Source organism: Pristiophorus japonicus, chromosome 4 (assembly GCF_044704955.1).
Source record: "Pristiophorus japonicus isolate sPriJap1 chromosome 4, sPriJap1.hap1, whole genome shotgun sequence".
Lineage (NCBI taxonomy): Eukaryota > Metazoa > Chordata > Chondrichthyes > Pristiophoridae > Pristiophorus > Pristiophorus japonicus.
In genome coordinates, this window is record NC_091980.1 from 316,414,631 (window position 1) to 316,440,855 (window position 26,225).

The following is a 26,225-nucleotide window of genomic DNA, read 5'->3' on the forward strand; positions in this document are numbered from 1 at the left end:
TGGCCTTCATAGCTAGGGGATTTGAGTATAGGAGCAGGGAGTCACTGCAGTTGTACAGGGCCTTGGTGAGGCCTCACCTGGAATATTGTGTTCAGTTTTGGTCTCCTAGTCTGAGGAAGGACGTTCTTGCTATTGAGGGAGTGCAGCGAAGGTTCACCAGACTGATTCCAGGGATGGCTGGACTGACATATGAGGAGAGATTGGATCAACTGGGCCTTTATACACTGGAGTTGAGAAGGATGGGAGGGGATCTCATAGAAACATATAAGATTCTGACGGGACGGGACATGTTAGATGCAGGAAGAATGTTCCTGATGTTGGGGAATTCTAGAACCAGGGGACACAGTCTCAGGATAAGGGGTAGGCCATTTAGGACTGAGATGAGGAGAAACTTCTTCACTCAGAGAGTTGTTAACCTGTGGAATTCCCTGCCGCAGAGAGTTGTTGATGCCAGTTCATACGGCTAAGGGGATCAAGGGGTATGGAGAGAAAGCAGGAAAGGGGTACTGAGGGAATGATCAGCCATGATCTTACTGAATGGCGGTGCAGGCTCGAAGGGCCGAATGGCCGAATGGCCTACTCCTGCACCAATTTTCTATGTTTCTATGTTCAGCTAACCGGCGTGTGTTAGCTGACAGATACAGGGGTAGGTAATTCAGCAGATCATGGCTGATCTCTATCTTAACTCCATCTACCCGCCTTGGTTCTTTATCCCTTAATACCCTTAAACAACAAAAAAAAAATCAATCCCAGTTTTGACATTTCCAATTGACCCCCGGCCTCAACAGCGTTTTGGGGGAGAGAGTTCCAGATTCCCACCGCCCTTTGTGTGAAGAAGTGCTCCCTGACATCACCCCGGAACGGCCGGGCTCTCATTTTAAGGTGATGCCCCCTTGTTGTGGGCTCCCCCCACCAGAGGGAATAGTTTCTCTCTCTCTACCCCATCAACTCCTTTAATCATCTTCAACGCCCCAATTAGATCGCCCCCTTAATCTTCTAAACACGAGGGAATACACGGCCAGTCTACAACATCAACTTGCATTTATATAGCGCCTGTAATGTAGTAAAACATCCCAAGGCGCTTCACAGGAGCAATTATCTAAAACAAAAATTGACACCAAGCCACGTAAGGAGATATGAGGGCAGAAAGTGGTAGGTTTTAACGAGTGACTTAGAGGAGTGTAGAGAGGCGGAGAGGTTTAGGGAGGGAGTTCCAGAGCTTGGGGCCCAGGCAGCTGAAGGCACGGCCACCGATGGTGGAGCGAGTTTAATCAGGGATGCTCTCGAGGCCGGGAGGTAAAGTGGTCGACTAAACCAATTTAAAATATTTTGTAAAGAGACTCAGTCAGCTCTTGGGTATGAACAAGGTTACCTGCAGCACTATCAGGCTATTAAGCAAGCGGTTTTAGTTGCCATGGACACTGGGATTAAATGCTCCAGGCTGGCTTTCACTGTCACATTTACTAGGTGTAGAAATTGCTTTCCTTTCCTGCTTTTATTTCTTTCTGGTCTCTTTTTTTTAAACTAAAAACAGCAGACTCCCAACAGCAGACTGCAGCCAGCCAGACAGACTACAGACAGGCAGACAGACTACAGATAGACAGACAGACTACAGACAGACAGACAGACAGACTGCAGACTACAGACCCAGACAGACAGCAGACTACAGACAGACAGACTAACTACAGACAGACAGCAGACTAAAGACAGACAGGCAGACTACAGACAGACAGACTACAGACAGACAGACAGCAGACTAAAGACCGAGACAGACAGGCGGGCTACAGACCCAGGCAGACAGACAGCAGACTAAAGTCCCAGACAGACAGCAGACAACAGACAGATAGACAGACTACAGACAGACAGCATCCTACAGACAGTCAGCAGACCCCAGACAGAGAGCAGGCAACAGACAGACAGCAGACTAAAGTCCCAGACAGACAGCAGACAGATAGACAGACTACAGACAGACAGCATCCTACAGACAGTCAGCAGACGCCAGACAGAGAGCAGGCAACAGACAGACAGCAGACTAAAGACCCAGACAGACAGCAGACTAAAGACCCAGACAGACAGCAGACTACAGATCTTGAGTTGCCCGGTTCAGAATTACTTGGTGGCCTGACAGCGCTGTACTGAAAAGTTCAACTGAAGTGTTGCTGCCCAACGGAGGATGGGGTCACATCACATGTTTCCTTTGTGATATTTTGAGCAAAGAAGGTGTCATGTATTCAACCAGCATTGTAACCCATGTATAAACTGACCTAAGTTGTACACCGTGAGAACACTGACCACTAGGTGGGAGACACTCCTAACCTGGACCTTCAGGTATAAAAGGGGAAGCTCCACCCACCTTCATCACTTGAGTGCTAAGTAATAAAGGACAGGTCACAGACTGACCTTCTCTCAAGCATGGGCCTCGTGTGCATTTATACTGTGTAATAAGGACGTATCAATGGCGACAAGAAACTGGGATTTAAACCACGCGAGCATGGCCACTAGCAGAACAGACGAGAGGTACTGTGTTAAGGAATGGTTGGGACAGAGATTCAACATTGTTATAGCAGCACACAGTTCTCCAGGCAGACAAGGGCAGTCGGGCATGCCCCAACATGTAGTCGAACCCAGAGGGGGAGTTCGACAGAGACAATGGCAAGCTGAACAGCGATTCACGCCATTGCAAGGGACAATGCGGCCAGTAATGGGGCCATCAACACCTGTTAATGGTGCACTCAAGGACAATAACAGGGGCAGTCAGGGACGATCGACTGGCAAGGGACCTTTTGTTTCAAACTGCAACTCATGCTGGAGGCGTGGAGGCACACATTCAGCCGGAGTTTGCAGAGATGAGCAAAATACCTGCAGAAATTGCAGAAATGGACACTGGGGGAAATCGCTGGAAGCTGAAGTTCAGCGAGTTCATGTGGAGCACGTATACAGTTCATACACCAGGACGCCACCGATAATGATGAAAGTGCTCCTCAATGGCATCCCAGTATCAATGGAGCTAGACACGGGTGCCAGCCAGTCCCTGATGGGTAACAAACAGTTCGAAAAGTTGTGGGCATCCAAGGCCAGGAGGCCAAAATTATTGCTGATTGACGCACAGCTACGGACTTACACAAAGCAGATCATTCCGGTGCTAGGCAGTGCCACGGTAGTCGTGACCCACAAAGATTCGGAGAACAGGTTGCCACTCTGGATTGTCCCAGAGGATGGTCCCGCACTACTGGGGAGGAGTTGGCTTGCTGTCATGAACTGGAAATGGGGCGATGTCAATGCAATTTCCTCTGTGGAGTGAGTATCATGCTCACAGGTCCTGCACAAATTTGACTCATTATTTCAACCCGGCATTGGCACTTTCATGGAGGCCAAGGTAGTGATTCACATAAACCCGGACGCCAGACCAGTACACCACAAGGCCAGAGCGGTGCCGTACGTGATGCGGGAAAAGATAGAATGCGAATTGGACCGCCTGTTGAGGGAAGGCATCATCTCGCCAGTCGAAGTCAGTGACTGGGCGAGCCCGATTGTGCCGGTGCTCAAGGCGGATGGGCCGGTCAGGATATATGGCGATTACATGGCCAGCATCAATCATGTGTCACTCCAAGACCAGTACCCGCTACCGAGAGCGGAGGACCTCTTTGCGACGCTATCCGGTAGCAAACTTTTTTCAAAATTGGACCTGACCTCAGCTTACATGACCCAGGAGCTGGCGAGTGAGTCGAAGAAGCTGACCACCATCACGACACACAAGGGGTTGTTTGAGTACAACAGATGTCCGTTCGGGATTCGCTCGGCCGCCGCGATCTTCCAACGAAATATGGAAAGTCTCCTCAAGTCGATTCCAGGGACGGTGGTTTTTCAGGACGACATCCTCATTACGGGTTACGATACTGAAGAACACCTCCACAACCTGGAGGAGGTGCTACGCAGACTGGACCGGGTAGGTCTGCGACTGAAAAAGGCGAAGTGCGTCTTCCTAGCTCCAGAGGTAGAATTCCTGGGGATGAGGGTAGCAGCAGACGGGATCAGCCCTACTGCATCCAAGACGGAAGCGATCCAGAGAGCACCCAGACCCCGTAACACGACGGAGCTGCGTTCGTTCCTGGGGCTCCTGAACTATTTTGGTAACTTTCTTCCCAAATTGAGCACGCTGCTAGAGCCGCTACACGTGCTCCTACGCAAAGGTCATGAATGGGTCTGGGGGGACAGCCAGGAAAGGGCTTTTAATAGAGCACGCAATTTGTTATGTTCCAACAATCTGTTAACGCTATATGACCCATGTAAGAAACTTGTGTTAACGTGCGATGCGTCGTCCTATGGGGTCGGGTGTGTGTTGCAGCATGTCAATGCCAAGGGTCAGTTACAGCCGGTAGCTTATGCCTCCAGAAGTCTGTCCCAGGCAGAAAGGGGCTACGGGATGGTAGAAAAGGAGGCGCTCGCATGTGTATATGCGGTAAAGAAAATGCACCAGTACCTGTTTGGCAGGAAATTTGAGCTGGAGACAGATCACAAACCCCTAACGTCACTTTTGGCCGACAACAAGGCCATAAATGCAAACGCATCGGCCCGCATACAGAGGTGGGCACTCACGTTAGCTGCCTATGACTATACAATTCGGCACAGACCGGGCACCGAAAACTGCGCCGATGCACTCAGCAGGCTCCCACTAGCCACCACTGAGGGGGCTACCGAGCATGCTGCTGAGATGGTCATGGCTGTTGAAGCTTTCGGAAGCGAAGGCTCACCCGTGACAGCCCGTCAGATTAAAGTCTGGACAAATAGAGACCCGCTATTGTCTCTCGTCAAGAAATGTGTCCTGAATGGGGACCGGGCAGCCACGTACAGGGCATGCCCTGAGAAATTTAAACCATTTCACCCGTGCAAGGATGAACTCTCGATTCAGGCCGATTGCCTACTGTGGGGAAACCGCGTAGTCATGTCCCAGATGGGCAGAGAGGTGTTCATCAGAGAACTCCACAATGGGCACCCGGGCATTGTCATGATGAAGGCAATTGCCAGGTCACACGTTTGGTGGCCAGGGATAGACGCAGATCTGGAACTTTGTGTTCGCAGGTGCAACACGTGTGCCCAGCTGGGCCATGCGCCCAGGGAAGCCCCCCTTAGCCCCTGGCCATGGTCCACCAAGCCTTGGTCACGCATCCATGTGGATTACGCAGGTCCTTTCATGGGGAAAATGTTTTTGGTTGTCGTAGACGCCTACTCCAAATGGATCGAGTGTGACATTTGAAATTCAAGCACATCCTCTGCCACGGTAGAAAGTCTACGGGCAATGTTCGCCGCCCACGGTCTACCGGACATCTTGGTCAGCGACAATGGCCCATGCTTCACAAGCACTGAATTCCAGGACTTCATGGCAGGCAATGGAATTAACCATGTCAGAACGGCACCGTTCAAGCCGGCCTCAAACGGCCAGGCAGAACGAGCAGTGCAGATAATCAAACAGGGGATGCTCAGATTCCAAGGGGGTTCCCTACAAACCCGCTTATCACGCCTCCTGTTGGCCTATAGATCCCGACCACACTCACTCACAGGGGTTCCACCCGCAGAGCTACTAATGAAAAGGACGCTCAAAACCCGATTATCCCTTATACACCCCACCATGAAAGAAATTGTCGAGAGCAGGCACCAGTCACAATATGACTACTATGACAGGAATGCGAGGGTGCGATGTATTGATGTAAATGATCCAGTTTTTGTCCTCAACTACGCTGCAGGGCCCAAATGGCTCGCAGGCACTGTGGTGCCAAAGAGGGAAATAGGATTCTGGTAGTTAAACTTACCAATGGACAAATCTGCCGCAAACACGTGGATCAAACAAAAAGGAGGTTCAGCAACCCCATAGAAGCAGAGGAAGAACACGATATAGAGTTCACTCTACCACAGGTGACCGAACACAGGAACCAAGCGGAGGAGAGCCAAGTCACTGTGGGCAGTCCGGACAGGCCTGAGGCACCGCAAACAACAGACACTCAGGCCAGCGCCCAACAACCGGAGCCCCAACTCAGGCGCTCTACAAGGGAGCGTAAACCACCAGAGAGACTCAACCTATGAGTGGGGGGGAGGTGATGTCATGTATTCAACCAGCATTGTAACCCATGTATAAACTGACCTAAGTTGTACACCGTGAGAACATTGACCACTAGGTGGGAGACACTCCTAACCTGGACCTTCAGGTATAAAAGGGGAAGCTCCACCCACCTTCATCACTTGAGTGCTAAGGAATAAAGGACAGGTCACAGACTGACCTTCTCTCAAGCATGGGCCTCGTGTGCATTTATACTGTGTAGCAAGGACGTATCAGAAGGAACTGGTCATGAATGAGCTGCTGTTCTGCAGTCGTGGCCACAGACTCAGACAGACAGACAGCAGACGTCCCGACCACAGCCCAGGATCTCGAGGGGAACACTGCAGAAACAAATGGAAAAGCCAGCCTGTGGATCCCTCTTGCACCTGAGTGGAATGTCTCACTCAACACAAGGGTCTGACAGACACATATTGAAAAACGCCAGGCTTTGCAAACTCACTTTCACCCTACAAACAGACCCAGTCCAATTAAGTATCGACTGCACCAGTAAAAGTACGTATTTTTAAACTTATTTAATTCCAGCTGGAAGGATTGTAAATATATCCTTAGTAAATATTATTAGTACTCAGTATTGTACAGGACTAAAACCTTGAGCTGGGTTTAATTTCATCCTCAGCACCAACGGGAATATCATCATCATAGGCAGTCTCTCAGAATCGAGGAAGACTTGCTTCCACTCTTAGAATGAGTCCTTAGGTGACTGAACAGTCCAATACGAGAACCACAGTCCCTGTCACAGGTGGGACAGACAGTGGTTGAGGGAAAGGGTGGGTGGGACAGGTTTGCCGCACGCTTCTTCCGCTGCCTGCGCTTGGTTTCTGCATGTTCTCGGCGATGAGACTCGAGGTGCTCAGCGCCCTCCCGGATGCACTTCCTCCACTTAGGGCGGTCTTTGGCCAGGGACCCCCAGGTGTCGGTGGGGATGTTGCACTTTATCAGGGAAGCTTTGAGGGTATCCTTGTAGCGTTTCCTCTGCCCACCTTTGGCTCGTTTGTTGTGAAGGAGTTCCGAGTAGAGCGCTTGCTTTGGGAGTCTCATGTCTGGCATGCCGACAATGTGGCCTGCCCAGCGGAGCTGATCGAGTGTGGTCAGTGCTTCAATACTGGGGATGTTGGCCTGAATGAGGACACTGATGTTGGTGCGTCTGTCCTCCCAGGGGATTTGTAGGATCTTGCGGAGACGTAACAGGAATAATGATACAAAGTGCACACCTCTTATTGAATGGCACAAAACAGAATTTAATACCTATTTGTTCCCAATGTTGGGGAAGTCCAGAACCAGGGGTCACAGTCTAAGGATAAGGGGTAAGCCATTTAGGACCGAGATGAGGAGAAACATCTTCACCCAGAGAGTGGTGAACCTGTGGAGTTCTCTACCACAGAAAGTTGTTGAGGCCAATTCACGAAATATATTCAAAAAGAAATTAGATGTAGTCCTTACTACTCGGGGGATCAAGGGGTATGGCGAGAAAGCAGGAATGGGGTACTGAAGTTGCAAGTTCAGCCATGAACTCATTGAATGGCGGTGCAGGCTTGAAGGGCCGAATGGCCTACTCTTGCACCTATTTTCTATGTTTCTATGAAACATAAATCTATTTTTGGCTTTATTTTTGCAATTGTGTATTTTTCCCAAGGCCTTTGAGAGATCCTCTGGTCTCATTGTCTAGCCTTTGATGGTTGCTAATTATTTATTTTTTCCTGAGAGCTCCTCCTGCTGATAACCTAGCGATCAATCCACTCATTATTTGTTTTAAGTGCCCGCTGGTACCACTTATCCCTCTAAATACTTCTCTCTAAACGACAAGTTCAGCAGGCCTCCACGTTCCCCTTTCAGTCACACACACCATCCCGACTTGGGAATATATCGCCATCCCTTCGTTGAGTCAAAATCCTGGCATTCCCTCCCTAACAGCACCTTTACCTTGTGGACTGCAGCGGTTCAAGAAGGCGGCTCCCATGACTTATGAGGAAAGGTTGAGTAGGTTGGGCCTCTACTCATTGGAGTTCAGAAGAATGAGAGGTGATCTTATCGAAACGTATAAGATTATGAGTGGGCTTGACAAGGTAGATGCAGAGAGGATGTTTCCACTGATGGGGGAGACTAGAACTAGAGGGCATGATCTTAGAATAAGGGGCCGCCCATTTAAAACTGAGATGAGGAGAAATTTCTTCTCTCAGAGGGTTGCAAATCTGTGGAATTCGCTGCCTCAGAGAGCTGTGGAAGGTGGGACATTGAATAAATTTAAGACAGAAATAGACAGTTTCTTAAACAATAAGGGGATAAGAGGTTATGGGGAGCGGGCGGGGGAAGTGGACCTGAGTCCATGATCAGATCGGCCATTAAATGGCGGAGCAGGCTCGAGAGGCCAAATGGCCGACTCCTGCTCCTATTTTTTATGTTCTTATTATGTTTTTTCAAGGGATGGGCAATAAATGCCGGCCTTGCCAGCGACACCCACGTCCAAGAATGTTTTTCTGTGTCTCTCTCCCACTCGCTCCCCCTTCCCCCAAATGGATTCAGCCACCAAGCAACACCATGATATCAAAGCTCACACATCACAAACGAACCAATTACAACCTGTTGCTCCTAATCTTCGCTTCCCAACACCCAACACCAACGTGTCTCGCGCACTCTCAGGCTGAGTGAGATTGGTTTTCCCTCTTGGAGGGCTTGAGAATTCTGATTTAAGATTTTCAAGTTCGCAATTGAAACGCGTAAGATTCTGAGGGGGCTTGACAGGGTGGATGCTGAGAGGTTGTTTCCCCCGGGCTGGAGAGTCTAGAACCAGGGGTCAGAATAAGGGGGCGGCCATTTAGGACTGAGATGAGGGGAAAATTCTTCACTCGGAGGGTGGTGAATCTTTGGGATTCTCGGCCCCAGAGGGCTGTGGAGGCTCAGTCGTTGAGTATATTCAAGGCTGAGATCGATAGATTTTTGGATGCTTGAGGAATCAAGGCATACGGAGATAGCCATGAACTCATTGAATGGCGGTGCAGGCTAGAAGGGCCGAATGGCCTACTCCTGCACCTATTTTCTATGTTTCTATGTTTCTATAGTGTGGGAAAGTAGGAGTTGAGATAAAGATCAGCCATGATCTTTATTGTGTATGTAAGCACTCTGTTAATGAATCCACGAGGCAGGGTATGACACTTGAACTGTACAGACTGAAGTCCTTTATTGCCGCTCCTAGAGTGAGGACACTAAGAGGTGAGCTCCCTTTTATACTGGGTTCCCTGCAGTGTACAGGTGACCCTCAGGTCTCCAACAGCAGCACCCTCTGGTGTACAGGTAAGGTATATACAGGGTGAAGGTACATTCAGGTCCAGTGTTACTGTGCATCATTGACCTGCATACAAAACAACCTTATTGAATGGCGGGGCCGTATGGCCGACTCCTGTTCTTATGCAACAAAGTTTTGTGAGTGTGCGATGTGACAGCCATCTCAACTTGTGCAAAGCTAAGCAGCGAGGATTTTCCACTATTATTACGCCTATCCCAAAATTATGTAAAATAGCTCTTCATAAAGTCCAGGCTTACACCTTTAAGACAGGAGGGGAGGAAATTGGGGTCATAACTGACATCTACCCACAATCCTCTGCCACTTGCATGCAAGTCAATCAATGTTTGAGATCTAAAAGGGATCATTTCCGTCCTCCCTCCCACAGGGCGCCCCGGGTCGGAGGCAGCCAGCGTCTGGTCACATTAATGAATGATAAACATCCCAATTCACTTCACAGAGGCTTAGTCATCATCATCATAGGCAGTCCCTCGGAGTCGAGGAAGACTTGCTTCCACTCCAAAAGTGAGCTCTCAGGTGACTGAACAGTCCAATACGGGAATTACAGTCTCTGTCACAGGTGGGACAGACAGTGATTGAGGGAAGGGGTGGGTGAGACTGGTTTGCCACACGCTCCTTCCGCTGCCTGCGCTTGATTTCTGCATGCTCTCGGCGACGAGACTCGAGGTGCTCAGCGCCCTCCCGGATGCACTTCCTCCACTTAGGGCGGTCTCAGGCCAGGGATTCCCAGGTGTCGGTGGGGATGTTGCACTTTATCAGGGAGGCTTTGAGGGTGTCCTTGAAACGTTTCCTCTGCCCACCTGGGGCTTGCTTGCCGTGTAGGAGTTCCGAGTAGAGCGCTTGCTTTGGGAGTCTTGTGTCAGGCATATGGACAATGTGGCCCGCCCAACGGAGCTGGTCGAGTGTGGTCAGTGCTTTGATGCTGGGGATGTTGGCCTGGTCGAGGTTGCTAACATTGGTGCATCTGTCCTCCCAGGGGATTTGCAGGATCTTGCGGAAGCAGTGCTGGTGGTACATCTCCAGAGCCTTGAGGTGTCTGCTGTACATGGCCCTGTGTAACCAAAGCATCACCTCTGTGTATTGCAGCCTCCTTGAGATAAAGGCCTGTCATGTATTTCACCATCTTGCAATGACTATAAATATGTAACTAACTCATGCATACTGTACCCGTACCCTTGTAATGCACACCCTGACCACATTGGGTGAGCTCCTCACCTGGGCTTCCAGGTATAAAAGGGGAGGTCCCACCCAGGATCAGCTCTCTTCCGTCCTAGAAATAAAGCGAAGGTCACAGAGTGACCGTGTCTGATATATCCATGCCTCGTGTGAGTTTGTAACAAGGTGCAGAGACACCACATCTGGCGACGAGAAACGGGAATCACCGAACCACGAGGATGGCCACCGGTGGCACAGAGGAACGTTACTGTGTGAGTGAGGACTGGGACGATTTGTGGAAAAACTCCAGCAGAGCTTTGTCACAAAGGACTGGCGGGAAGAGGCAGCGGCTGACAAGCGGAGGGCGCATCTACTGACCAGCTGTGGTCCACAGACGTATGCGCTGATGAAAGACCTGCTCGCACCCCAAAAGCCAGCGGACAAGTCCTTCGAAGAGCTCAGCCAGCTGATCAGTGAGCATCTCAAGCCGGCAAGTAGCGTACACATGGCCCGGCACCGGTTCTACTCTCACCGGCGTCGGGAGGGTCAAAACATCTCGGACTTCGTGGCGGAACTGTGGCGTTTGGCCAGTCTCTGTAAGTTCTCCGATGCCTGCAGGGGGGAGATGTTAAGGGACTTTTTCATCGAGGGCATTAATCATGCTGGCATTTTCAGGAAGCTCATAAAGACTAAGAATTTGACTTTAGAAGGGGCGGCCTTGATAGCTCAGACCTTTATGGAAGGGGAAGAGGAGACCAAGCTAATCTACGCACACAGCCCTGGTTTTAAAGTTGCGTTGAACCAGGGAATCAATGTTATAAAAATGACACAGAATTCCACAGGCAGGCAAGGGCAATTCGACTGCACCCAGGTAGCAACAAGTTCCTGGCAACAGGGACAATGGAAAGGGGATCGGCAATTCACGCCATCACGAGGAACAATGCATCCTGTAATGGGACAATTAACACCCACCATCAGAGTGCTTCGAAACAGCCAAAAGGGCCATCAGAGAGGAATGCCTGGGAATAGTCCTTTTGTTTCCAGCCATCTCAGCTCATGTTGGAGATGTGGGAGCAGACACACTGAAAAAATCTGCAGGTTCCAGCTTTACACCTGTAGGATTTGTAATGTCAAGGGACACCCGGCCAGGATGTGCAAAAAGGCAGTAGCGAGGCTAGTCTGCAAGACAGAGGAACCAGACGAGGGGTCTGAAATGCAGGATGAGGCCTGGGGAACAACCATGGATGCTGAAGTTCAGCGGGTTCATGTGGCTGATGTCCACAGCTCATACACCAAAACGCCACCCATGATGATGAAAGTCTTACTGAATGGTATCCCGGTGCACATGGAGCTGGATACCGGAGCTAGCCAGTCACTCATGAGCGCCCAACAATTTGAGAGACTATGGCCACACAGAGCTAGCAGGCCCAATTTGGAACGCATTGAGACGCAGCTACGGACGTACACCAAAGAGATCATCCCAGTGCTGGGCAGTGCAAACTTGGTGGTAACGCATAATGGATCACAGAACCGGCTGCCACTCTGGATTGTTCCGGGAAATGGCCCCGCGCTCTTGGGGAGGACTTGGCTAGCTGAGATGAATTGGAAATGGGGGGATGTGCACGCCATTTCATCCGTGGAGCGAAGTTCATGCTCGCAGGTATTGCAAAAATTCGAGTCACTCTTTCAACCCGGTGTCGGAACATTCAAGGGCACTAAAGTAGTGATACACATCACTCCGGATGCCAGACCAGTGCACCACAAAGTCAGAGCGGTGCCGTACGTGATGCGTGAGAAAATTGAAAGTGAACTGGACAGGCTGCTCAGAGAGGGCATCATTTCGCCCGTTAAATTCAGCGACTGGGCAAGTCCCATTGTTCCCGTCCTCAAAGCAGATGGCTCGGTCAGGATTTGTGGCGACTACAAAGCCACCATCAACCGAGTGTCGCTGCAAGACCAATACCCGCTCCCGAGAGCGGAGGACCTTTTTGCCACGCTGGCAGGTGGTAAGCTGTTCACGAAGCTGGACCTCACTCCGGCCGACATGACTCAGGAACTGGCTGAAGAATCCAAGTTTCTGACCACCATCACGACGCACAAAGGATTATTTGTTTACAATAGGTTCGCATTCGTTCGGCAATGGCTATCTTTCAGCGAAACATGGAAAGCTTGCTCAAGTCCATCCCTGGAACGATCGTGTTCCAAGACGACATCCTTATAACGGGTCGAGACACCGAGGAACACCTCCACAACCTGGAGCAGGTGCTACGCCGATTGGATCGGGTAGGCCTGCGGCTGAAAAAGGCCAAGTGCGTGTTTTTGGCCCCAGAGGTCGCGTTCCTGGGCAGGAGGGTTGCCGCAGACGGGATCCGGTCCACTGAATCAAAAACTGAGGCGATTCGCCGGGCGCCCAGGCCTGGCAACACGTCGGAGTTGCGATCATTCCTGGGACTCTTGAACTATTTTGGGAACTTCCTGCCGAACTTAAGCACATTGTTGGAGCCGTTACACATGCTCCTGCGTAAAGGTGTGAATGGTCTTGGGGGGGATTGTCAAGAACGGGCTTTCAATAAGGCGAGGAACCTGTTGTGTTCCAACAAACTGTTGACTTTGTATGACCCCTGTAAAAAACTGGTTTTAACATGCGATGCGTCATCCTACGGGGTTGGGTGTGTTTTGCAGCAGGGTAACGATGACGGCCGACTCCAACCGGTGGCTTACATCTCCAGGTCGCTCTCCCAGGCAGAGCGTGGATACGGCATGGTTGAGAAGGAGGCACTCGCCTGTGTGTACGGTGACGGTTCGAGCTAGAGACGGACCACAAGCCGTTAACATCCCTGTTGTCTGACAGCAAGGACGTCAACGTTAATGCGTCAGCTCGCATACAGCGATGGGCCCTCACGCTGGCTGCGTATGACTGCACCATACGGCACCGGCCAGGCACCGAAAATTGCGATGTCACGCTCAGCAGGCTCCCATTGGCCACCACCGAGGGGGCGTCGGAGCAGAGTGTCGAGATGGTCATGGCCGTTGAGACTTTTGACACTGTGGGCTCCCCCATCACAGCCCGCCAGATCAAACTCTGGACCAACAGGGACCCTCTCCTATCCATGATAAAGAAATGTGTCCTGACTGGGGATTGGGCGCCCGCACACAGGGCGTGCCCCGAGGAGGTCAGACCGTTTCAGAGACGGATGGATGAACTCTCCGTCCAAGCCGACTGCCTGCTACGGGGCAGCCGGGTAGTCATGCCCCAGAAAGGAAGGGAAGCGTTCATCAGGGAACTCCACAGCGAGCACCCTGGCATCGTGTTAATGAAGGCCATTGCCCGGTCACACGTGTGGTGGCCGGGGATTGACTCAGACCTGGAACACTGGGTTCGCAGGTGCACGACGTGAGCCCAGCTGGGCAATGTCCCCAGGGAGGTCCCACTCAGCCCGTGGCCCTGGCCCACCAGGCAATGGTCACGTATTCACGTGGACTATGCGGGCTCATTCATGGGAAAAATGTTCCTGATCGTTGTCGATGCGTACTCGAAGTGGATCGAGTGCATCATATTGAACGCGTGCACCACATCCATCACCGTGGAGAGTCTGCGTACGGTTTTCGCGACCCACGGCTTGCCGGACATCCTGGTCAGCGATAATGGCCCGTGTTTTACCAGCTATGAATTCCAGGAGTTTATGTCGGGCAATGGGATCAAACACGTCCGGACAGCGCCTTTCAAGCCAGCCTCCAATGGCCAGGCGGAACGGGCGGTCCAAGTCATAAAGCAGGGCATGCTACGCATCCAAGGACCCTCCCTTCAGTACCGCCTATCGCACCTCCTGCTGGCCTACAGGTCCTGGCCGCACTCGCTCACGGGAGTCCCACCAGCGGAACTCCTCATGAAACGCACGCTCAAGACGTGGCTGTCCCTTATTCACCCAGCCCTGGCAGACATTGTTGACGGCAAGCGCCAGTCCCAAACCGAGCTCCGTGATCGAAACTCAAGGGGGAGGTGTATAGATGACCCAGTATTTGTTCTTAACCATGCTTTGGGACCCAAATGGCTTGAGGGCACCGTAATTGGCAAAGAAGGGAACAGGATCATGGTGGTCAGACTAAACAATGGGCAGATATGCCGCAAACACTTGGACCAAGTAAAGACAAGGTTCAGTGCAGACACGGAGGAACCGGAAGAAGAGCATGATGAGATAGCACCCACACCACTGCCAGCGCACGAGCAACAAAGGCAGCCCTCAGCATGCACAGTCCCTGCGGCCAGCCCGGACAGGCCGGAATCACCTCAAGTGACAGAGACACGTGCTGAGGCTCAGACACCAGAGCCACAACTGCAGCGCTCCACGAGAGAGCGTCGACCACCCGACAGACTTAACCTCTGAAACTAAAAGACCAAAGGGGGGAGGTGATGTCATGTATTTCACCATCTTGCAACGACTATAAGTATGTAACTAACTCATGCATACTGTACCTGTACCCTTGTAATGCACACCCTGACCACAGGGGGTGAGCTCCTCACCTGGGCTTCCAGGTATAAAAGGGGAGGTCCCACCCAGGATCAGCTCTCTTCTGTCCTGGGAATAAAGTGAAGGTCACAGAGTGTCTGATATATCCATGCCTCGTGTGAGTTTGTAACAAGGTGCAGAGACACTACAAGGCCAACCCTCCATTTGCCTTTTTCTTTACCCTGCACAAACAGACCCGTAAGCGACCCGCAGTCAGACTCGTACCTTGAATGCTTCTTTTGAAGAAGGCTTTGCAACCCTCACAGGACCAGACGCCGTAGTGATAGCCTGAGGCGAAATCATTGCAAACGGCACAGAAGTGGGCGTCCTTCCTGGAGAACACGCCATTGACGGAGGTTCCCTGTGGCCCAGGTTTCTTTTTGAAGTTCTCCCTGGTGACAAGAAAGACAGAACTGCATTTATACAGAGTACTCCACCACCCCGGGGCAGCCCAAAGCGCTTTACAGCCAATGAAGTACTTTTGGAGGGTAGTCACTGTTGTAATGTGGGAAACGCCAATTTGCGCACAGCAAGCTCCCACAGACAGCAATGTGATAATGACCAGATCATCTGTTTTTGTTATGTTGATTGAGGGATAAATATTGACCCCAGGACACCGGGGATAACTCCCCTGCTCGTCTTTGAAACAGTGCCGTGGAATCTTTTGCGTCCACCTGAGAGGGCAGATGGGGCCTCGGTGTAATGTCTCATCCGAAAGACGGCACCTCCGACAGTGCAGCACTCCCTCAGTACTGCACTGGAGTATCAATTTTTTTTTCTTATAACACTCCTGTGAAGCGCCTTGGGATGTTTTACTATTTTAAAGGTGCTATATAAATACAAGTTGCTGCTGCTATAATAAATACCCACCTCCAGTAAAAGCAGCCCCAGTATAACCTGTCTCAAAATAACACACTCCAACATGAACGTTCTCAGTACAACACTCATCAGTACAATCACCTCCAATATATTAGCATGGATAGAGGATTGGCTAACGAACAGAAAACAGAGATTCGGGATAAATGGGTAATTTTCCGGTTGGTAAACAGTGACTCGTGGGGTGCCGCAGGGATCGGTGCTGGGGCTTCAACTATTTACAATCGATATTAATGACTTGGATGAAGGGACCGAGTGTAATGTAGCCAAGTTTGCTAATGATAGATGGGTGGGAAAGCAAGTTGTAAGGAGGACACAAAAAATCTGCAAAGGGAGACAGGCTAAGTGAGTGGGCAAAAATTTGGCACATGGAGTATAATGAGGGAAAATGTGAGGTTATCCACTTTGGCAGAAAAAATAGAAAAGCAAATTATAATTTAAATGGAGAAAGATTGCAAAGTGCTGCAGTACAGAGGGACCTGGGGGTCCTTGTGCATGAAACACAAAAAGTTAGTATGCAGGTACAGCAAGTGATCAGGAAGGCAAATGGAATGTTGACCTTTATTGCAAGGGGGATAGAGTATAAAAACAGAGTCCTGCTACAACTGTACAGGGTATTGGTGAGGCCACACCTGGAGTACTGCGTACAGTTTTGGTCTCCGTATTTAAGGAAGGATATACTTGCATTGGAGGCTGTTCAGAGAAGGTTCACTAGGTTGATGCTGGAGATGAGGGGGTTGTCTTATGAGAAAAGGTTGAGTAGGTTGGGCCTGTACACATTGGAGTTCAGAAGAATGAGAGGTGATCTTATCGAAATACATAAGGTTATGAGGGGGCTCGATAAGGTGGATGCAGAGAGGATGTTTCCACTGATGGGGGAGACTAGAACTAGGGGACATAGGGGTTGACTTTGTTGGCCGTCCATTTCTCGGTGGTCATTTCCGGGCAGGACGTCTGAATTTGTCGCCCGCTGCCGCTGGGTCCCGTCAGGAGCTGCTTTGGTCACCGTTATGTGGGCGGCAGCAGGAGGGGCAGCAGGCGTCAGTCGGCAGACGGGAGCGGGACTCGGTGCCACGCATCATCAGAATGCGTCAGGTGGAGGCCTCTCCTCTTGGGTTTTTTCGGAGGGCATCCACTGTGCATGCTCGGGGTTTAAGCGTTTTTTAAATTGTAGTTCTGTGTGGCTTGTTGTAGTCCTTTTGTGGCCCTTGCACGCTAATTCAGTAAGTGAACAGGGCCATAAAAGGACATAGAAACATAGAAACATAGAAAGTAGGTGCAGGAGTCGGCCATTCGGCCCTTCGAGTCTGCACCACCATTCAATATGATCATGGCTGATCATTCCCTCAGTACCCCTTTCCTGCTTCCTCGCCATACCCCTTGATCCTTTTAGCCGTAAAGGCACCATTCGAAATAAAGTAAATGAGTTGACGGCACAAATCATTACAAATGGGTATGATTTGGTGGCCAGTACAGAAGCGTGGTTGCAGGGTGGCCAAGACTGGGAATTAAACATACAGGGGTATCTGACAATTCGGAAAGATAGACAAGAAGGGAAAGGAGGTGGGGTAGCTCTGTTAATAAAGGATGATATCAGGGCAGTTGTGAGAGACAATATTGGCTCTAATGAACAAAATGTTGAATCATTGTGGGTGGAGATTAGAGATAGTAAGGGGAAAAAGTCACTGGTGGGCGTAGTTTATAGGCTCCCAAATAATAACTTCACGGTGGGGTGTGCAATAATCAAGGGAATAATGGAGGCATGTGAAAAAGGAACAGCAGTAATCATGGGGGTTTTAACCTACATATCGATTGGTCAAATCAAATCGCACGGGGTAGCCTTGAGGAGGAATTCATAGAATGCATACAGGATTGTTTCTTAGAACAGTATGTTACAGAACCTACAAGGGAGCAGGCTAACTTAGATCTGGTCCTATGTATTAAGACAGGAATAATAAACGATCTCCTCGTAAAAGATCCTCTCGGAATGAGTGATCACAGTATGGTTGAATTTGCAATACAGATTGAGGGTGAGGAAGTTGTGTCTCAAACGAGCGTACTATGCTTAAACAAAGGGGACTACAGTGGGATGAGGGCAGAGTTGGCTAAAGTAGACTGGAAACACAGACTAAACGGTGGCACAATTGAGGAACAGTGGAGGACTTTTAAGGAGCTCTTTCATAGTGCTCAACAAAAATGTATTCCAGTGAAAAAGAAGGGCAGTAAGAGAAGGGATAACCAGCCGTGGATAACCAAGGAAATAAAAGAGAGTATCAAATTAAAAACCAATGCGTATAAGGTGGCCAAGGTTAGTGGGAAACTAGAAGATTGGGAACATTTTAAACGACAGCAAAGAATGACTAAGAAAGCAATAAAGAAAGGAAAGATAGATTATGAAAGTAAACTTGCGCAAAACATAAAAACAGATAATGAAAGCTTTTACCGATATATAAAACGGAAAAGAGTGACTAAAGTAAATGTTGGTCCCTTAGAAGATGAGAAGGGGGATTTAATAATGGGAAATGTGGAAATGGCTGAGACCTTAAACAATTATTTTGCTTCGGTCTTCACAGTGGAAGACACAAAAACCATGCCAAAAATTGCTCATCAAGGAATGTGGGAAGGGAGGACCTTGAGACAATCACTATCACTTGGGGGGTAGTGCTGGACAGGCTAATGGGACTCAAGGTAGACAAGTCCCCTGGTCCTGATGAAGTGCATCCCAGGGTATTAAAAGAGATGGCGGAAGTTATAGCAGATGCATTCGTTATAATCTACCAAAATTCTCTGGACTATGGGGAGGTACCAGCGGATTAGAAAGCAGCTAATGTAACGCCTCTGTTTAAAAAAGGGGGCAGACAAAAGGCAGGTAACTATAGGCCGGTTAGTTTAACATCTGCAGTGGGGAAAATGCTTGAAGCTATCATTAAGGAAGAAATAGCGGGACATCTAGATAGGAATAGTGCAATCAAGCAGACGCAACATGGATTCATGAAGGGGAAATCATGTTTAACTAATTTACTGGAATTCTTTGAGGATATAACAAGCATGGTGGATAGAGGCGTGCCGATGGATGTGGTGTATTTAGATTTCCAAAAGGCATTCGATAAGGTGTCACACAAAAGGTTACTGCAGAAGATAAAGGTACGCGGAGTCAGAGGAAATGTATTAGCATGGATAGAGAATTGGCTGGCGAACAGAAAGCAGAGAGTCGGGATAAATGGGTCCTTTTCGGGTTGGAAATCGGTCGTTAGTGGTGTGCCACAGGGATCGGTGCTGGGACCACAACTGTTTACAATATACATAGATGACCTGGAAGAGGGGACAGAGTGCAGAGTAACAAAATTTGCAGATGACACAAAGATTAGTGGGAAAGCAGGTTGTGTAGAGGACACAGAGAGGCTGCAAGGAGATTTAGATAGGTTAAGCGAATGGGCTAAGGTTTGGCAGATGGAAAACAATGTCGGAAAATGTGAAGTCATCCACCTTGGAAAAAAAAACAGTAAAAGGGAATATTATTTGAATGGGGAGAAATTACAACATGCTGCGGTGCAGAGGGACCTGGGGGTCCTTGTGCATGAATCCCAAAAAGTTAATTTGCAGGTGCAGCAGGTAATCAGGAAGGTGAATGGAATGTTGGCTTTCATTGCGAGAGGGATGGAGTACAAAAGCATGGAGGTCCTGCTGCAACTGTATAGGGTATTGGTGAGGCCGCACCTGGAGTACTGCGTGCGGTTTTGGTCACCTTACTTAAGGAAGGATATACTAGCTTTGGAGGGGGTACAGAGACGATTCACTAGGCTGATTCCGGAGATGAGGGGGTTACCTTATGATGATAGATTGAGTAGACTGGGTCTTTACTTGTTGGAGTTCAGAAGGATGAGGGGTGATCTTATCGAAACATTTAAAATAATGAAAGGGATAGACAAGATAGAGGCAGAGAGGTTGTTTCCACTGGTCGGGGAGACTAGAACTAGGGGGCACAGCCTCAAAATACGGGGGAGCCAATTTAAAACCGAGTTGAGAAGGAATTTCTTCTCCCAGAGGGTTGTGAATCTGTGGAATTCTCTGCCCAAGGAAGCAGTTGAGGCTAGCTCATTGAATGTATTCAAGTCACAGATAGATAGATTTTTAACCAATAAGGGAATTAAGGGTTACGGGGAGCGGGCGGGTAAGTGGAGCTGAGTCCACGGCCAGGTCAGCCATGATCTTGTTGAATGGCGGAGCAGGCTTGAGGGGCTAAATGGCCTACTCCTGTTCCTAATTCTTATGTTCTTATGTTCTAACTCCCTTTTGAATATATCTAATGAACTGGAATCAACAACACTCTGTGGTAGATGTCATGTATCTCACACTACTGTATATATCTGTATCTTACCATGCTAAAGAAACATAGAAACATAGAAAATAGGTGCAGGAGTAGGCCATTCGGCCCTTCTAGCCTGCACCGCCATTCAATGAGTTCATGGCTGAACATGCAACTTCAGTACCCCCTTCCTGCTTTCTCGCCATACCCCTTGATCCCCCTAGTAGTAAGGACTACATCTAACTCCTTTTTGAATATATTTAGTGAATTGGCCTCAACAACTTTCTATGGTAGAGAATTCCACAGGTTCACCACTCTCTGGGTGAAGAAGTTTCTCCTCATCTCGGTCCTAAATGGCTTACCCCTTATCCTTAGACTGTGACCCCTGGTTCTGGACTTCCCCAACATTGGGAACATTCTTCCTGCATCTAACCTGTCTAAACCCATCAGAATTTTAAACGTTTCTATGAGGTCCCCTCTCATTCTTCTGAACTTCAGTGAATACAAGCCCAATTGATCCAGTCTTTCTTGATAGGTCAGTCCCACCATCCCGGGAATCAGTCTGGTGAACCTTCGCTGCACTCCCTCAATAGCAAGAATGTCCTTCCTCAGGTTAGGAGACCAAAACTGTACACAATACTCCAGGTGTGGCCTCACCAAGGCCCTGTACAACTGTAGCAACACCTCCCTGCCCCTGTACTCAAATCCCCTCGCTATGAAGGCCAACATGCCATTTGCTTTCTTAACCACCTGCTGTACCTGCATGCCAACTTTCAATGACTGATGTACCATGACACCCAGGTCTCGTTGCACCTCTCCTTTTCCTAATCTGTCACCATTCAGATAATAGCCTGTCTCTCTGCTTTTACCACCAAAGTGAATAACCTCACATTTATCCACATTATACTTCATCTGCCATGCATTTGCCCACTCACCTAACCTATCCAAGTCACTCTGCAGCCTCATAGCATCCTCCTCGCAGCTCACACTGCCACCCAACTTAGTGTCATCCGCAAATTTGGAGATACTACATTTAATCCCCTCGTCCAAATCATTAATGTACAATGTAAACAGCTGGGGCCCCAGCACAGAACCTTGCGGTACCCCACTAGTCACTGCCTGTCATTCTGAAAAGTATCCATTTACTCCTACTCTTTGCTTCCTGTCTGACAACCAGTTCTCAATTCATGTCAGCACACTACCCCCAATCCCATGTGCTTTAACTTTGCACATTAATCTCTTGTGTGGGACCTTGTCGAACGCCTTCTGAAAGTCCAAATATACCACATCAACTGGTTCTCCCTTGTCCACTCTACTGGAAACATCCTCAAAAAATTCCAGAAGATTTGTCAAGCATGATTTCCCTTTCACAAATCCATGCTGACTTGGACCTATCATGTCACCTCTTTCCAAATGTGCTGCTATGACATCCTTAATAATGTTGCTACAGTTGTACAGGGCCTTGGTGAGGCCACACCTGGAGTATTGTGTACAGTTTTGGTCTCCTAACATGACTGTAACTAAATATGACCTGTAACCACAAGCACACTTTACCACCATGGGTGCACTTTCAGGAGACACTGCATACTCTTCCACACAGGTATATAAAGGCAGGTCTCAGGCAAGTGCAGCACTCGAGAGCTGTGAAATAAAGGTGCAGTCCAGGGTGACCTTGACTTCAGCATGTGCCTTGTGTAAGTCTGTACTGCAGGGTCAGGACTTTACAGTAGAGAATTCCACAAGTTCACAATTCTCTGAGTGAAGAAGTTTCTCCTCATCTCAGTCCTAAATAGCGTACCCCTTATCCTTAGACTGTGACCCCTGGTTCTGGACTTCCCCAACATCGGGAACATTCTTCCTGCACTTAACCTGTCCAATCCCATCAGAATTTTATGTTTCTATGAGTTCCCCTCTCATTCTTCTAAATTCCAGTGCAAATAAGCCTAGTCGATCCAGTCTTTCTTCATATGTCAGTCCTGCCATCCCGGTAATCAGTTTGGTGAACCTTCGCTGCACTCCCTCAATAGCAAGAATGTCCTTCCTCAGATTAAGAGACTAAAACTGCGCACAATACTCAAGGTGTGGTCTCACCAAGGCCCTGTACAACTGCAGTAAGACCTCCCTGCTCCTATACTCAAATCCCCTCACTCAACATGCCATTTGCCTTCTTCACCACCTGCTGCACCTGCATGCCTACCTTCAATAACTGATGTACCATGACACCCAGGTCTCGTTGCACCTCCCCTTTTACTAATCTGTCACCATTCAGATAATAATCTGCCTTCCTGTTTTTACAACTAAAGTGGATAACCTCACACATCCACATTATACTGCATCTGCCATGCATTTGCCCATTCACCTAACCTGTCTAAATCACCCTGCAGCCTCCTAGCATCCTCCTCACAGCTCACACCGCCACCCAGCTTCGTGTCATCTGCAAACTTGGAGATATTACATTCAATTCCTTCACCTAAATCATTAATGTATATTGTAAATAGCTGGGATCCCAGCACTGAGCCCTGCGGCACCCCACGAGTCACTGCCTGCCATTCTGAAAAGGACCTGTTTATTCCTACTCTTTGCATCCTATCTGCCAACCAGTTCTCTATCCACGTCAATACATTACCCCCAATACCATGTGCCTTAATTTTGCACACTAATCTCTTGTGTCGAACATTGTCAAAAACCTTTTGAAAGTCCAAATACACCACATCCACTGGTTCTCCCTTATCCACTCTACTAGTTACATCCTCAAAAAATTCTACAAGATTTGTCAAGCATGATTTCCCTTTCATAAATCCATGCTGACTTGGACCGATCCTGTCACTGCTTTCCAAATGCGCTGCTATTACATCTTTAATAATTGATTCCAACATTTTCCCCACTACCGATGTCAGGCTAACCGGTCTATAATTACCTGTTTGCTCTCTCCCCTTTTTTAAAAATGGTGTTACATTAGCTACCCTCCAGTCCATAGGAACTGATCCAGAGTCGATAGACTATTGGAAAATGAACATCAATGCATCCACTATTTCTAGGGCCACTTCCATAAGTACTCTGGGATGCAGGCTATCAGGCCCTGGGGATTTATTGGCCTTCAGTCCCTTCAATTTCCCTAACACCATTTCCTGACTAATAAGGATATCCTTCAGTTCCTCCTTCTCACTAGACCCTCGGTCCCCTGGTATTTTCGGGAGATTATTCTTTCATGTCTTCTTTAGTGAAGACAGAACCAAAGTATTTGTTCAATTGGTCTGCCATTTCCTTGTTCCCCATTATGAATTCCCCTGATTCTGACTGCAAGGGACCTACATTAGTCTTCACTAATCTTTTTCTCTTCACGTATCTATAAAAGCTTTTGCAGTCAGTTTATATGTTCCTGCAAGCTTACTCTCATGCTCTATTTTCCCCCTCCTAATTAAACTCTTTGTCCTCCTCTGCTGAATTATAAATTTCTCCCAGTCCTCAGGTTTGCTGTTTTTTCTGGCCAATTTATATGCCTCTTCCTTGGATTTAACACTTTCCCTAATTTTCCTTGTTAGCCACAGTTGAGCCACCTTCCCTTTTTTATTCTTACGCCACACAGGGATGTACAATTGTTGTAGTTCATCCATGTGATATTTAAACGTCTGCCATTGCCTATCTACCGTCAACCCTTTAAGTATCATTCGCCAGTCTATCCTAGCCAATTCACATCTCATACCGTCGAAGTTACCTTTCCTTAAGTTCAGGACCCTAGTCTCTGAATTAACTGTGTACTCTCCATCTTAATGAAGAATTCTACCATATTATGGTCACTCTTCCCCAAGAGACCCCGCACAACAAGATTGCTAATTAATCCTCTCTCTTTATACAAGACCCTGTCTAGGATGGCCAGCTCTCTAGTTGGTTCCTCGACATATTGGTCTAGAAAACCATCGCTAATACACTCCAGGAAATCCTTCTCCACCGCACTGCTATCAGTTTGGTTAGCCCACTCAATATGTAGGTTAAAGTCACCTATGATAACTGCTGTACCCTTAGTGCATTTGTCCCTAATTCCCTGTTTGATGCCATCCCCAACCTCCCTACTGCTGTTTGATGGTCTGTACACAACTCCCACTAACATTTTCTGCCCTTTAGTGTGTCGCAGCTCTTCCCATATAGATTTCACATCATCCACGCTAGAAACATAGAACATCGGAAATAGGTGCAGGAGTAGGCCATTCGGCCTTTCGAGCCTGCTCCGCCATTCAATGAGTTCATGGCTGAACATGCAACTTCATTACCCCATTCCTGCTTTCTCATTATACCCCTTGATCCCCCAAGTAGTAAGGACTACATCTAACTCCTTTTTGAATATATTTAGTGAATTGGCCTCAACAACTTTCTGTGCTAGAGAATTCCACAGGTTCACCACTCTCTGAGTGAAGAAGTTTCTCCTCATCTCGGTCCTAAATGGCTTACCCCTTATCCTTAGACTGTGCTAATGTTCTTCCTTACTATTCCATTAATCTCTTCTTTAACCAGTAACACTACCTCACCTCCTTTTCCTTCCTGTCTGTCCTTCCTGAATATTGAATGCCCCTAGATATTGAGTTCCCAGCCTTGGTCACCTTGGAGCCATGTCTCCGTAATCCCAATTACATCATATCCATTAACAGCTATCTGCGTGATCAATTCATCCACCTTATTATGAATGCTCCTCACATTGAGACTCAGAGCTTTTGGAACCGGTTCTGGGGGAGGTGGGACCAGTACAAACCGGACGGTCTGCACCTGGGCAGGATCGGAACCAAAGTCCTAGGGGGAGTGTTTGCTACTGCTGTTGGGGAGGAGTTAAACTAATATGGCAGGGGGATGGGAACCTATGCAGGGAGACAGAGGGAAGTAGAATGGGGGCAGAAGTAAAAGATAGAAACAAGAAAAGTAAAAGTGGAGGGCAGAGAAACCCAAGGCAAAAACAAAAAGGGCCACATTACAGCAAAATTCTAAAGGGGCAAAGTGTGTTAAAAAGACAACCCTGAAGGCTCTGTGCCTCAATGCGAGGAGTATTCATAATAAGGTAGATGAATTAACTGCGTAGATAGCTGTTAATGGATATGATGTAATTGGCATTACGGAGACATGGCTCCAGGGTGACCAAGACTGGGAACTCAACATCCAGGGGTATTCAACATTTAGGAAGGATAGACAAAAAGGAAAAGGAGGCGGGGTGCATTGCTGGTTAAAGAGGAAATTAATACAATAGTAAGGAAAGACATTAGCCTGGATGATGTGGAATCGGTATGGGTGGAGCTACGGAATACCAAAGGGCAGAAAACACTAGTGGGAGTTGTGTACAGACCACCAAACAGTAGTAGTGAGGTTGGGGACAGCATTAAACAAGAAATTAGGGATGTGTGCAATAAAAGTACAGCAGTTATCATGGGCGACTTTAATCTACATATAGATTGGGCTAACCAAACTGGTAGCAATGTGGTGGAGGAGGATTTCCTGGAGTGTAGTTGGGATGGTTTTCTAGACCAATATGTCGAGGAACCAACTAGAGGGCTGGCCATCCTAGACTGGGTGATGTGTAATGAGAAAGGACTAATTAGCAATCTTGTTGTGCGAGGCCCCTTGGGGAAGAGTGACCATAATATGGTAGAATTCTTTATTAAGATGGAGAGTGACACAGTTAATTCAGAGACTAGGTTCCTGAACTTAAGGAAAGGTAACTTCGATGGTATGAGACGTGAATTGGCTAGAATAAACTGGCGAGTGATACTTAAAGGGTTGACGGTGGATAGGCAATGGCAAACATTTAAAGATCACATGGATGAACTTCAACAATTGTACATCCCTGTCTGGAGTAAAAATAAAATGGGGAAGGTGGCTCAACCGTGGCTAACAAGGGAAATTAGAGAGTGTTAAATCCAAGGAAGAGGCATATAAATTGTCCAGAAAAAGCAGCAAACCTGAGGACTGGGAGAAATTTAGAATTCAGCA

General features: G+C 48.4%; 1 protein-coding gene across 1 annotated transcript in view; it reads right to left on the reverse strand.

Annotated features, from left to right (window-relative positions):
* The window catches only part of esr2a (estrogen receptor 2a), a 315,173-nt gene that overhangs the window by 280,136 nt on the left and 8,812 nt on the right, over positions 1-26,225 (reverse strand). The window contains exon 3 of the mRNA XM_070877959.1: positions 15,299-15,465. Within this exon, the coding sequence (XP_070734060.1) occupies positions 15,299-15,465 (167 nt within the window). The remainder of the gene's footprint in view (positions 1-15,298; positions 15,466-26,225) is intronic.